The sequence below is a fragment of the Syngnathus leptorhynchus genome, chromosome 3, assembly GCF_054491065.1.
Source record: "Syngnathus leptorhynchus isolate UIUO chromosome 3, UIUO_Slep, whole genome shotgun sequence".
Taxonomy (NCBI): domain Eukaryota; kingdom Metazoa; phylum Chordata; class Actinopteri; order Syngnathiformes; family Syngnathidae; genus Syngnathus; species Syngnathus leptorhynchus.
In genome coordinates, this window is record NC_141197.1 from 7,538,349 (window position 1) to 7,552,716 (window position 14,368).

At 41.0% G+C, this 14,368-nt stretch overlaps 1 protein-coding gene across 1 annotated transcript in view; it reads left to right on the forward strand.

Annotated features, from left to right (window-relative positions):
* The window catches only part of adamts7 (a disintegrin-like and metallopeptidase (reprolysin type) with thrombospondin type 1 motif, 7), a 57,230-nt gene that overhangs the window by 12,533 nt on the left and 30,329 nt on the right, over positions 1–14,368 (forward strand). Inside the window, exons 6-9 of the mRNA XM_085907761.1 lie at positions 296–420; positions 2,192–2,341; positions 5,581–5,724; positions 11,143–11,287. Coding sequence (XP_085763887.1) covers positions 296–420; positions 2,192–2,341; positions 5,581–5,724; positions 11,143–11,287 — 564 coding nt within the window. The remainder of the gene's footprint in view (positions 1–295; positions 421–2,191; positions 2,342–5,580; positions 5,725–11,142; positions 11,288–14,368) is intronic.

A 14,368-nucleotide genomic window follows, 5' to 3' on the forward strand; every position in this document is an offset into this window, starting at 1 on the left:
GTGCTTATCGATTTGACACTTTTGAGCAAGTATCAAAATAGTGTTGTTATCTCTGCTGGTAGCAGCATCCGTTCAGCTATAAATGCTTTTGAGATGACTGCTATCAATGTCTGTTTGGATGTGTGGGATGGGAATTCAAACAGCAAACCAACATCATTTGTCCATCAAATACACATTTTTCTCTTTCCAGTAAGCAATTAGGGATTTTTCCTCACTTATAGAACATTTTCTTCAAAACGTTGACCTTTTTCTTTAATTTCCCACCCTCTGCTCTCTTTTGACATTTGATGTGCAGGAAGACTTAAAGATAACTCATCATGCCGACAACAGTTTAAATAGCTTCTGCAAGTGGCAGAAACAACTGAACATGAAGGGCGATGATCATCCTCTGCACCACGATGTGGCCATTCTCCTCACGAGGTATATAAAAACTTTGCTGGAAGTGAACTGGAGTGAACTTACTGGTGGGGAAATAATTAGAAGCACTTTTTGATGCGATAGGAAGCCCTTGTAGAAAGAAAGATGAAAGTTGCATAGTTTAAGGGCTATATAGACAAGGCCATTGCAGCTGGTGGATGAAAGGGGTGATGACACTCAAGGAGTTTGTTGAAAGTTTGTTGAAATATTGTAGCTCCCATGTCCATTTCAAGTATGACTGTCTTTTTGACTGCAAAACTAATTACTACTCTCCTCACCACAAACTTCTTGCTAGATGTTGGACGATGACCTCTAATTTAATAATAATTTAGTGCATCTACTGCTTTATGCCTCCCCTTTCCAAATTGGTTTCAGAATTTTTGACTATTAAACTATAATGGCTAAAATGAGAATACTACTACTTATTGTCTGATGTGTTTCTTTCACAGTTTGTGGGATAAAGCATATATAATAAACAAAATATGTATCCCCATCTAGACACTAATGACCAAATGAATGGCAATCTATGTACACTTATGGCACAACTATTAAGATTACCACAGAAAGCATATTAGTTAATGAACAAGAAATGTAATTGCCTTGCGCTCTATCCGCAGGTCTAAGGAGGACCAAAAGTGCCAAAATCTAAAATAAAGAAAAGTGAAGATAACAACAAACAAAAGTATAATTGAAAAAAATAAATTAAAATATATACAGTGATCCCTCGTTCATCACGGGAGATGTGTTTCAGAACCACCCGCGAAAATCAAAAATCTGCAAAATGTATGCGGTCTATGTATTAATGAGGAATTTAAACACCATTGTATTGAGATTTCCAACACGTAGTATTTCTTGTTGGCTGCTAGAGGGCATGTGCATTAAGCAAGTCATTTCGAAGAGAGGTTTTCTTGCCAAACAATGCATAATGTCCATCTTCAGAATTACCAAATTACACTAATTCATCATGTATATCAAAACCAAAGTGAGTCACGGTTGCGCATAATTCTCCAATTGCATTGTGGTCCAGTACACAATATTAAAGTTTTTTAAATCCTCCCCAATACTTTTACGCTACATAAAGCTTTCCCATTTCCTTAATAACCATTCCTCACTGTTCAGTGCATGTATTGTACCTTTCCAATAAATAAAAGAATAAACGTGTGATATTGTCACGTGTCCTGACTCCTTCTGCACCGGTTGGTGCTTCTTCCCTCGCGCGTGGTCGGCTGCCGCCTCCTGCGCTTGAATTCAGTCACATAGGCAGTGATGCACAATTCGCAGAGACACACCCTGCGCTATCAACGTGTATTTAAACACCATTCTCCCGTCACTTATAAACCCGTGGAGTATATTTACGAAAAGTGAAGCGAGAAGTCGCGAGGGGTCACTGTATCAATTGATATTTAATTGTATTGATATTTATTTTGTATTTCCACATTTATTTTTCTACTTTTTATTTGTTGCATTTACTTTTATTTTGTATTATATATTTTTTTTCAGACTAAACATTTTCTTTTTTTACTGCTTGAATTGAAAATGATAGATCTTTGTGAAACCTCTTGAGCAAAGATATTAGACATAATTTTTAATCAATCATTGCAAACGTGAAGTCATTCTCCCACATAAAAATCTGTTTTAAGATAACATGCCATACAGTACTCTTCATTTAGTACATGAAGGGGGTTTGAGCACTCGACGTGGCATGTAAATACCATTGGTTGTTTATATCGATATTCCTTTTGGACATCTGAGATTGCATCCTCTGTTTCCACAGGAAGGACATCTGTGCATCCATTAACATGCCTTGTGAAACACTGGGTTTGTCCCATGTGGTAGGAATGTGTCAATCACATCGGAGCTGCAGTATTAGCGAGGACACGGGCCTGCCGCTGGCCTTCACTGTTGCGCATGAACTGGGTCACAAGTAAGATTCCAAGACACACTATTACTACACGCTGTCTTTAACACAAGTACACAAAAGGTACATTTAAGAACAAGGTGCTCAAAGTTGTAAAAGAGGCACATATTTTTTTTATTATAAAATATTGTGGGAACTATATGGATGCACAACAGGTTCATTGGTTGTCACTTAAATGTTGAATAGAGGCTGAGATGTACCGAAGTCAAATTCCTTGTTTGGGATGCTCAAACATGGCCAATGAGAATTCTTGAATCTTCTTGAATCTTGAACATTCTTGAATGCAATACAAATGTGTATCTCCCTTACTGGCGATTTAGCCAAGCAAATTAATGGCTTGTTTAATGGAAATGGTAAGGTAGAAACAGGTTGCGTACGGCGAAACTTGGCAATAACACAACATTCACGACTTTCACAAACCCTCCCGAATGCTTCAGTAGTGTACAATAATATTTTTTTCTTAACTCAACAATACATTCATAATACTGTTGATGGACTGATTTTACTCGATATTTCTCAGAAAGAGGAACATGCATTCATTAAATAAGCACAGCTTCCACTGAGTTAGAAAGAAAGAAAAAAAAAAAAACACAAACTTTGCTGTCATACATTTTGCTGGACAACAATTAATTGATTTAAATGAGGAAAATAATGTGATGGCATTACCTGACATGTTTTGGCTTGTACTTCCGCCTTCATCAGAGTGATCTGAAGAAGGCGGAAGTACACACTCTTATTTGAACACCGACGCACACCAGCAAAAAACAACAGAGTGATCTGATGAAGGCGGAGGTACAAGCCGAAACATGTCAGGAAATGCAACCTAAAATATCTTGTTAGTGATAAAAGAACCAGTGAAATAATTGACAAGTGAAAACAAAATGAACTTAGTACAATTATATTGTGAGGGATTTTTTGCTGGTGTGCGTCAGTGTTCAAATAAGAGTGTGATTTGCTATGTCAAGTGTGCAGTCCGCATTAATTGTTCCAACATGACTTTCCACTAAATCAAATGTGCTTTTAAAGGTGTCACAAACAACAGTATCCTGTTGATTTCCAGCCTTAATATCAAACGCATCGATCGCACACGTGTACTGAAAGAGGCTCAGCCGTCTCTTGCCTACATATGTGCCTCTGTGTTTGTGCAAAACACACGGGGGTGGGTGGGGGTTTGTGATTGGGTAAACACGTGCAAACCATTTTAAAAGGGTCGTTTGAACGTTTGTTGACTTGAATACAGCCTACGCCGTTCAGGTCCTCTTTTTTCCTTTTAAATTCCTTCCATTTGGCATTAGTCATCTCTGTTCACGACTCTGTGAGTCGTCACCTTATTGTGGTGGAGGGGTTTGCGTGTCCTAATGATCCTAGGAGCTAAGTTGTCTGGGGCGTCATGCCCCTGGTAGGGTCACCCATGGCAAAAGGGTCCTAGGTGAGGGGCCAGACAAAGCACGGCTCACACGAACCCCTTATGAAGAAAAATATTAATGGATTTCTCTGAAGCTAGGCCTGGAGTTGGGGCTCGAAGGCGAGCGTCTGGTGGCCGGGTCTTCTCCCATGGGGCCCGGCTGGGCGCAACCTGGAAAAAAAAAACGTGATTCCCCCTACCCATGGGCTCACCACCTGTGGGAGGGGCCAAAGGGGTCGGGTGCAAAGTGAGCTGGGCGGCGGCCAAAGACGGGGACCTTGGTGGTCCGATCCCCGGCTAGACTTTCTTCCACTCTGGAGTTGCCCACAGCGAGAGACGTTGAGCAGGTGTGGGTATACTTATTGCTCCCCGGCTGGGCACCTACACATTGGGGTGAATGAGAGGGTAGCCTCCCTCCACCTTCGGTAACTTCTGACTTTCTGCCACGGATTTGTCATTCTGCTGGATATCATTTCCGCGCTGTACGCCATCTACAAAAATTGAGCCCTTGGTTTTTAAAGATACAGAATCTTGGTTTTACTCTCGTTGACCTCTTCAGCTTCACCCTCTTTTCCACAGCTTGTACTAAAATTTGTTAAAGAGAATAAGACTGAAGAAGAATGAAGTTGCAGTTTGTCTTTTTACCAGTAAGAAAACCAACGTATCAATTCTTGATTGATGCTATTCAAGACTTTCACGTCAGCCATTTTCAGTATTCTTTTTTTTGGTCAGACTACTCCCTTCAGTGAATCCTTTTTTTAGGTAAATATATGCTTTTACAGTATTCCATTAGTCCCTTACATTTTTTTTGTACCATGGACTCATTTCATGGAAAGCTATATTTTTACCGACAGTCATTACTGTCATGCACCTCACAGTTCTGTTGAATGTAGTTGTTATAATTAGTGGGAGCCTTGCACTTGTTTCCCTTTGAGCCGATCCCATCTTGGGACTTACTGCTCCTTTTCACATTATGGGATCTTAGGATGGTAGTTTTAACATGTGAAGAGAGTATATTTATTTTTTCAGTTTCTCTGTGCAACCTGATACCAAATTACCCACAAGCCTGTGCCGGTCTTCAACCCATTGTTTGTAGATTGTTGCTCATTACGGTTTGAATCTGGAGTTTAAACTTTCCATTTCTTTCCCTGAATGAAATGTCTTATTGTATTGTTAGTGGCGTTATTGTTAGTGGTGTTTTGTGCCATTATCTTGCTGTGTAGTAAACAATCTGTCAATCACTTGGTTTTCTACCTTTTGGAAATCTGGTTCTTAGGTGTTCTTTTCTTTTTTTAGGGCATTGCTTATGGTTAAATTGGCGATGACCTACGTATGTTTGATCCCTAACTTCTGTCAGTGTAAAAAATATTTGTAGGCCATTATGGGGTATTCTGTATAAATGAAGTCATCACAGGGAACCCCAAATCTGAAACTCAGCATGGACATGGACAGGGGAAACAAAAAACATTTTTCAATCACAATTTGATTACTTTTGCCCACTTGAAAAATTGGTAGGCAAATTGTACCGTTCTTTCTGTTATCCAGTCCATGAGCCAATTTCAATCCATCCCCAGTTTATATTACAATCACATTCTTTTCCGACTAATGTAACTGGAGTCCAATCTGGAAAGCCCTGTTTTGTTGATAGCAAATGTAGTTTTAATAGCACATTCTCAAAGACTCAACATAAATTGGCATTAAATTGTGATAGAGAAGCACCATGGGGACATTTTCCATATACAATTCATGTAATGCACTTTTAAATATCGGAGAGGGAGCAGCAGTGGTGTATGTACTCTCCATATATTTTCTTCATGTTTGATATTTTGCTTCTCCACAGTTTTGGGATTCAGCATGATGGCAACGGTAACGACTGTGAACCCATTGGGAAAAAACCTTACATCATGTCTCCGCAGTTGCTCTATGGCACCTTACTGCCCAGGTGGTCCAGATGCAGTCGGCAGTACATCACACGCTTCCTGGAGTGAGTTTCACACAATGTATGAGCTGCAATCACAACTAATCCCGCAGGCGATTGATACTCTGGAGCGATTAAATGTGAAATTATTCCAAAAATGTTCAAAATTAAAAAATCTGCGATGTCGTGAAACCACGATAAACGAACCGCGATGTAGCAAGGGATTACTGTAATTTGAACTGCAACTGACGTCATATGAATATATATATATATACACACACACACACACACACACACACACACACACACACACACACACACACACACACACACACACACACACACACACATACAGGGACGGAGCCAGGAATTGCATGATTGCCATTTGCGGACCGGGGAGGTGGGGGTTGATGGTCAATTGTACAGTCTCAAAAATATTCAAAATTGAATTCTTTATAATGTAATAACATACAAAACTGTATAGCAATGTTACAGTCTGTACAAACTAGAACTGAACTTGCGTACAGCCTACACCACCATGAAAGGTTTGAATGTCAACTGCACAATCTCCAAAAAATTACAAAAGTACATAGTTTATTTTACAAAATGTATATGCTGTCCTTATTAAGTTTGTTAGCAGTTTACAGCATTTTGGCGTAAAACACAGCTTATGGCATTTAGAAAAATAGACCATCTGGATTTACTGTGTCTGCTCTGACCTGCTGGTGAAACATTGGGTTCTTGTGTGTGTTCATCTCCTCGACTTCTCTGTCCAGCTCCTGCAAGTTGATTACTATCACAGCTGACACTGGGGCTGGAATCTGTTTGCTTCTCCTCTGCACTTGATCCCTGTTTCTTTCGAAAAAAATGGGAGGTATCACCTTCCCTCCTCATTCTTCCCTATATCTTATTCAAATGTCTGGTTAACTCACATACAGAAAGCGAAATGTGGTAGAACTTTTTTTTACATTGTTTTAACACCATGTTAAAAATTAAGTGAATTGCTACTAAATTGTCTGTTGATAATATAAACAGACTTATCAAAACTTATTTTGTGGTAGCTCTACTGTATTTGTGTGCTTTAAACAAAGGTTTTCATGATTGATGCACTTGCCACATAAAAACTAAGCTCAACAATCAAACAGTTACTTTGAATTTCCCAATTTAAAGTGAACATGCCAGCAGCATCTAAAGGCTCTTTGCTGGCGCTGCTGTTTGTGATTTTGTCCACTAGCGCTGTATTTTGGAGCCTGAACTGTTTGTCAGCTTATCCAATGAACACCTGTGCTGCGCGAGGATGCATTCACGGAGTTTTGTTCGAAAATGCTCCAACAGTGCTATTTAAACGGGGCCGTCTTCAGCGGGGTCACACTGGGCGTGGCCAGGGCTTGGATGGGGGTGGCAATTGCCACCCCATGCCATCCTTTTAGCTCTTCCAGTGCATGCACACAGTTGAGAAATAATGACATCTCTGATCTTAACTTTCGGTAAAAACTGGAAATAAAGAAATCCTCCATCTGGGGGGAAAAAAAAGATCAATTCTGCGAAGGACGACCATCCTGCAATGGATGCCTAGTAGGCAATTTTTAACATAATGTAATACTATACAATATTAATTAGAATAACATGAAAGTCCATTTGATAAGAAGAAGCGCACCAGGAACACGTCATGAGTGAAACAGGCCCCCCCAACTCCCCCACCTAGTTGCAGAAAGCTTCATAGCGCGGCCCACCTCAGATCTTGTCAAGGTCAGTCAGTGCACAATCATGACAGCGACTTCAAATTTAGTCATCGTCACCTACCCTGCTTGAAGGCGGGGTGGAGGGGGGTGGGTAGGCAAGGGAGTAGAGGCAGCAATCAAATACACATACTTCAATTAAATGCGAGTGTATCTGAATCAGTCATGCTTTAAACATTTCTATGGAGATACATTATATACTAACATCCATAACTTGAAAATCCTTTACATTTTAACCTTTAAATTCAACAACTAAGTGAGGTTTCAAATCATGAGTGGAAATCTCCTGGCCTGCAAGCCAACTGGCTCAGAATTCAGTTACATCTGGCTCGTGGATATATGCGATCACTAGCTTGGAGGTGTCTATGCATTGAACATTATTAAATCACAAGTGTCAAATCAAATGTTCAGAGAGCCAAGAGTGTCAATAGTAGGAGTAGATTCTAGACTCAACGCCACCAAAAGGCTAATAATAGGCTAATAATTATTCAACTATACATGACTAGAAAAAAAACTCTATTTAGTGCATTGTAACTGTACCACAAACACATTAATGCGACATAAGACAGTCAAAGTAAGCATTATAATCACTGCAAAAGCAAAGCATATTTTTTAACGGCAAGAGGGCTGTTTAATAAAATGCTCGAAGAAGTAAAGCCAATCTACTGTGTATTTATTTGTACCCTTGCTCGCAGCTCCAACACCATAGCAAGAGTAACAAGACTTTAATATGGTCACTATGGCAACTCTTAATCATGATACATGCACCAGAGGACAAATATAACATGCATTAATTTGAAGACAGAGCAATAAATGTGAAGCCACTTTTTTATTTATTTATCTATAATGCACCTTCAATTGTGTGTTAACTATTTCCCTGCAGTGGCCACAGTATCTCAGTTCCAAGAATGTGGAATTCATTTGGTGGTGGGTCAACAAAGGCAAGAGGGTCCTGGTAACAAGTTCTCCACAGTAGAGCGGGCAGGGTGAACGTTGTACTGACAAGATTTTGTCACAGACGTTAAGATATGAGCGAGCGTTTTTATGTTGTTCTACTGGGCCTCCTTTAAAGATTAATTTTGAATACAGATGTTTATCACTCACAATAGTTTGGAGCCTATATACATTCAACTGGAACAAGAAATGGCCTATGCGGGACACCTTATGCAGATAATTTGATTTATTCTTATCTAGCAGACCAGACCAAAAACCTTTAAGAAAATCTCAACATCTGCTGTGGTTTTGAAAGCAAACTGCCATTTGTATCAAAGGTGAAGATTTAATGCAATGGGAACATTATTAATTGAGTCTGCACAAGAACACCTTCTTTTTTGAGAAAATTAAAGGTACCTTTTGGTGCGGAACATTCGGTATGGAGAACTTTTGAATATGAGCAACCCGTAAATGGACACCAAGTACTAAACACAATACACTGAAAGAGAGAAAAGCCAACTAGAACAAATTTGAATATTTGTGTAATATCTGAATCTGACACACACACAATTAACCTAAACATGCAAATTCAGTTCATTCGCTTTGAGTTGGCTACACAAATGTAGCATAAATATTTCATTAGTGTAGGGCTTTGTGGGAGGGCAAGGTCGTCAGCCACATGAGCCTCCATTTAGTGCATTCTATACAGTCAAGAGGCAGAGGCACTCATGAAGAACATTTTAATTGCTCCTGGTTTAAATCAGGCTTAGTCACACGGCTCATGCTAAAGAATTGTGGTCGCCATTGTAAATGAAAAAATGTTCTCAATTGGCTTACCTGGTAAAACATTGAATTAAAAAAATAATAATAATTACACACAATTATCTTACTCATTATGTATTCAATTCAGTTAAGTCCTCACATTATAAAGTATATTTCTATGGAGGTGACACATTAGGAGATATTAGCATCATCATCATCATCCTTTTAAAGTCCGCTTTCCAGGCGCCGCTGGGTTGGACTGGATTCTCGATATGGCTTTCTTCCACCGGGAACGGTCCATGGCCATCTCGTGGTTGATACCGAGTGCCTTCATGTCAGCTGCCACGGTCGTCTGCCAGGTCTTTTTAGGCCGACCACTGGGTCTTGTTCCCTCTTCGTTATACGACATGACTTTCTTCACCCAGTCATTCTCATCCTTCCTCACTACATGTCCGTACCATCGCAGTCTGCCTCTCCTCACCACATCCACTATGGCCTCCACTCCCATCCTCTTTCTCAGCTCTGCACTGGTCTTTTCCTCCCTCATTGACACACCACACATCCATCTGATCATCTTCATTTCTGCTCTGTTTAGTTTGTTTTCCTCTTCTGTTTTCAGGGCCCATGCTTCACTTCCGTAAGTCATAGCATTTCTGACGCAGGCTGAGTACACTTGGCCTCTCATCTTCAGGGATGGTGCCTTAGATGTTAAGAAGGGCATGAGTTCCCTTAATTTCTTCCACCCGCTTCTCACCCTTGTGGTCACTGCTAGGTCCACCCCTCCATCAGCGTTGAGCATATCTCCAAGGTAGCAGAAGCTGTCCACCACCTCGTACATCTCCCCATCTACTACGAGCCCCTCTTGCTCAGCTGGGTCTGCTTGGGTGACTTTTCCCCTGCACCGCTTGCATTGGAAGGTCTCACTTGCAGCTAGTAGGCTGCCTTTTACTCCGCTGCATCTCCGGTGTATCCATCTCTGATAACCCTTGCACCGGATAGAGTTATCTTGCACTCCCTTCCCGCAAACTCCATGTGGCCATGCTCCTGACTGCGGTATCACTCCCAGGCCAGCACCACCGACCATGACCTTTGATTTTGCCACATTCACCTTCATTCCTTTCACTTCCAAGCATGTCTTCCAGGCCACTAGCTTCCTAGCTAGGTCTTCTTGACTGTGAGCCATCAATATCAGGTCATCCGCGTAGAGCAGTAATCAGGTCACCCGTGGTAATCCACCCCTCACTTCCTTCGATACCACATCCATCACAATAGCAAACAGTAATGGGCTGAGCACTGATCCCTGGTGCACCCCTACCCTTACTTCAAACTCATTACAGTCGCCAACTCCTGTTCTAACAGCTGTGTATGCTCTGCAGTAGAGAGCCATCACAGCCTTAACAAGTCCCTCTTCCACGCCCGACTTCCTTAGGACCCACCTCACCACCTCCCTTGGCACCCTGTCGAATGCTTTTTCCAGGTCAACAAAAGCGAAGTACAACCTCTTCCTCTTCTCCTGGTGTTTCTCTTGCATCTGTCGGGTGATAAAAATTGCGTCTGTTGTACCTATACCAGGTATGAAGCCATACTGCATCTCGTCCACCTCTACCGGTGACCTCACCCTCCTTTCCAACACTGTATTTTTTTAATAGAATCAAAAATATTGCATGCACATCAAGTTGTTGGCCTTCATATGAATGTACTATATACACCAATGTTTGTTAACCTTTTTTCATTCACATCACACCTTTTCATTTGAAAAAATCTCAAGGCACACCAACAAAAATCTGTTAAGACGTAGCCACCTATATTAACAATATAGTCATTCTTATCAAAGTGTCTTGAATAGAGTGTTTATTTTTACTTGCCCTCTTAAAAATGAAATATTAGTTTTGTTGTTGAGTTGTACAGGTTATTGTGGTCGAAAGAGTTTTAAAATCTTATGGATCTTCATTTATGCATCACAAAACCATGGCATTCTGCAAGACAGACTTTGAAATTTAAAACTAAAAAGTGTAACGTGACCAGAGCGCTTGCTGTGTTACTATTTCAGTCGTGGATGGGGTTGGTGCCTTGATGATGCCCCTTCGAAGGATACCATTTCACAAGGCTCGCTGCTTCCTGGGGTTCTGTACAGTGCTGCCCACCAATGCCGGTTGCAGTACGGCTCTGGCTCCCTGCTGTGCGATGACATGGATGTAAGACAAGCCTTCAACAACACGTACACCACAACTCACACTTTCTTTATGTTCTGTGATCTTTTATGTGTTCTTTTTTTTAAACTTCATTTATCTGGGTTGTTTTTTGTTTGCTGGCTCAAATTAGATTGATATTTTACATTTCAGTGTGTATGCTTCAATTTCTGCAATGGGGGAAAATATTAATGACACTTATTATTATTATTCGTAGTAGTAGTAGTAGTAGTAGTAGTAGTAGTAGTAGTATCCATCCATCCATCAATTTTCTATACCGCTTGTCCCCACGGGGGCGCGGGCGTGCTGGAGCCTATCCCAGCAGTCATCAGGCAGCAGGCGGGGGACACCCTGAACCGGTTGCCGGCCGATCGTAGGGCACACAGAGACGAACAACCATCCACACTCGGACTCACACCTACGAGCAATTTGGAGTGCTCAATTGGCCTACCAAGCATGTTTTGGAGATGTAACCAGAGTGCCCGTAGAAAATCCACGCAGGCACGAGGAGAAGATGCGAACTCCACACAGGGAGGTGGGTGCAATCGAACCGGCACCCTCCTAACTGTGAAGCGGACGTGCTAATCAGTCCGCCACCGAGCTGACTTAAATATAACGTAAATAACAATTTAATCGAACCATCCGTATCACTTCAAATCGTTAAATCCATCGAAATCTTCGTCCTTTGTGTCGCTTAAAAAAGATTGAGTTGCACCCTTGGCCAAACTATGAAAAAAAACTGAGATTTATAGTCCAGAAATTACGGTACATGTGTATTTATGGTATTATGTGGAAGATGCATAATAAAGAAAAAAAAAAAACATAAGTTGCACCGGAGTACAAGTCCGGGTGATAATGCCCCTCTCACAAATGCAGTCATTGGTGCATTGGGCCATCAGATTGGCTTCCAAATTATTTTGGTGGGTCGCCACACCCCTGACTTCCAACACCAGTGACTGATGATCAAATGCAAATGGTATTATCCGGTTGGGTCACTTGGCATTTGATGTTTGTGTCAGGAAGGATGTTTGCCCATCCGATGTGAAAACTGTGCCAGACATTATGCGAGTTTCAGCAATCTCTGACTAAAAGGGACAAAGCCAAAAGTCAAATAACAACAACCACTGTATGTCAGTGTTTTGGTGAAGTAAAACAGCTTTTTTTTTTATTTGTATGTGCTTTGTCAACAAAAGCACATTTGACTCGTTTGTTTCCTGTTTAGCCAAGCACAGATATGAATACTATATATGCAGTACATCAGGTTGGGGAGATTGAGTAACGTCCACAGACAAATGGACACGCTTGTACACAAGCACACGCAGACATTCACATACACGTACACATCCATCCATCCATCCATCCATCCATCCATCCATCCATCCATCCATCTATCCATCCACACATAGTAAATACATTCATTTTAAGTGAAGGCCATGAAGTGGAGGAACAGAATTTGAAAGAAAATGTGTGTGCATATATGTATGTGCATGCACATGCACACGTCTGTGTGTTTGTGTGTGCATATGAGCGTGGATGAGTAGTATGTTTCATGTAGGAGTATGAAATTTGTCAAAGCATGACAAATGTCTCACATGCTGCCCCCACACAAAAGCTGAAGCAAGTGTGGAATGCTAATAGACATACATAACAGTTATCATAGATGTTCCACAATTACAAAGAAAACGTAATTGTAATGCAAATAATCCTATTGCAAGCTACCCATTTACACACACACATCATCATCATCATCATCATCATCATCATCATCCACACACACACACACACACACACAAACACACGCAGGTTAGGAAATAAATTTCACACATTTGCAGAGGACTAATTAAAATGTGGATGTATCTCTGAGGCCCGAATGAAGTGAAATGTGTTAAATGCATTTAATTTCCACATTTGGAAAGATGGTCAACTACATGCACAGCGGAGGATACCTTTAAAAAATACAGTGGAGCCTTGGTTTTTGACCACAATCCGTTCCAGAAAGCTGTTCGAGAAGTGAATCGTTCGAATTCCGAATCATGTTTTCCCATAAGAAATAATGGAAAAAAATGTAATCCGTTCCAAGCAACAACAAAAAACCCGCTGTTTTTAAGCATTTTTTCATGTGCGCATTATTTTTTTCTGATCGCGCCACTGCAGCGTACCGCCAAACGCGCAACCATAGCGCGCCGCCAACCGCGCAACGAACGGAGTCAGTTGGCAAATGGGTCTTCTCGGCTCATCTCACGAGGTTCCACAACCAAATTTTGTCCGACATCTGAAGCAAAAAAAAATCTCGAATTTTTTGTTCGAGAACCGGAACGTTCGAAAATCGAGGCTCCGGTGTATATACATATACAATATATATGTACATCAAGTACTACATCCTAAAGTTTTCATGTGAGGGAACTAACCATCCATGATTAATGTTTTCTTCGTATTGTTTTTAATGGAATGGGAAAATCTGTCTTTCTCGAAATGTTGTGTAGTGATGCGTAGGGCACAATGATGTGCAGTGGAGCACAGGGGCTTAAGCAATTTTGCAGAGGTGTGAGGGAAGGAAGACAAATTATTCAAGCAAGCCAAATTTATTAACAAATGATTATCCTCTTGCATTCAGCTGGTCGTCTTTATAGTGGCTAATTGTTGCTCTCAAGATCCTATTCTAACATGGTGACAGTCTAGAAATGTTGCTCTCCAAATAGAAGTTGAGTTTGGCACCAATAACACGTGCTTGGATTATGTTATAAAGCAGAACCAAAAGAAAAACTGGAAACTTAAATCCGGTGCCGGAGGATATAAATCTAGCAGATACGCTAACACGCACAAAAGCATGCTAGTACCCAGGATACAAAGGAAAATGGCTGATTTGGAGACCATCCAGGCGGATATAAGAGATTTCAGACACGTCACAGCAGACAGTCTGTACAGCAATCGAAAAGACCTTCGAGTGCCAAATGGCAGGATTGATGATGTCAGAAAAAAACTAATGGGGTACCTGGAGGAGCGTGTCTTGGGCGTCAAGGAGGTTACATGTGAGCTTATCACGCCAGAGAAGGGAGGATCTTGGAAGAGAAACTCGCTCACCATGAA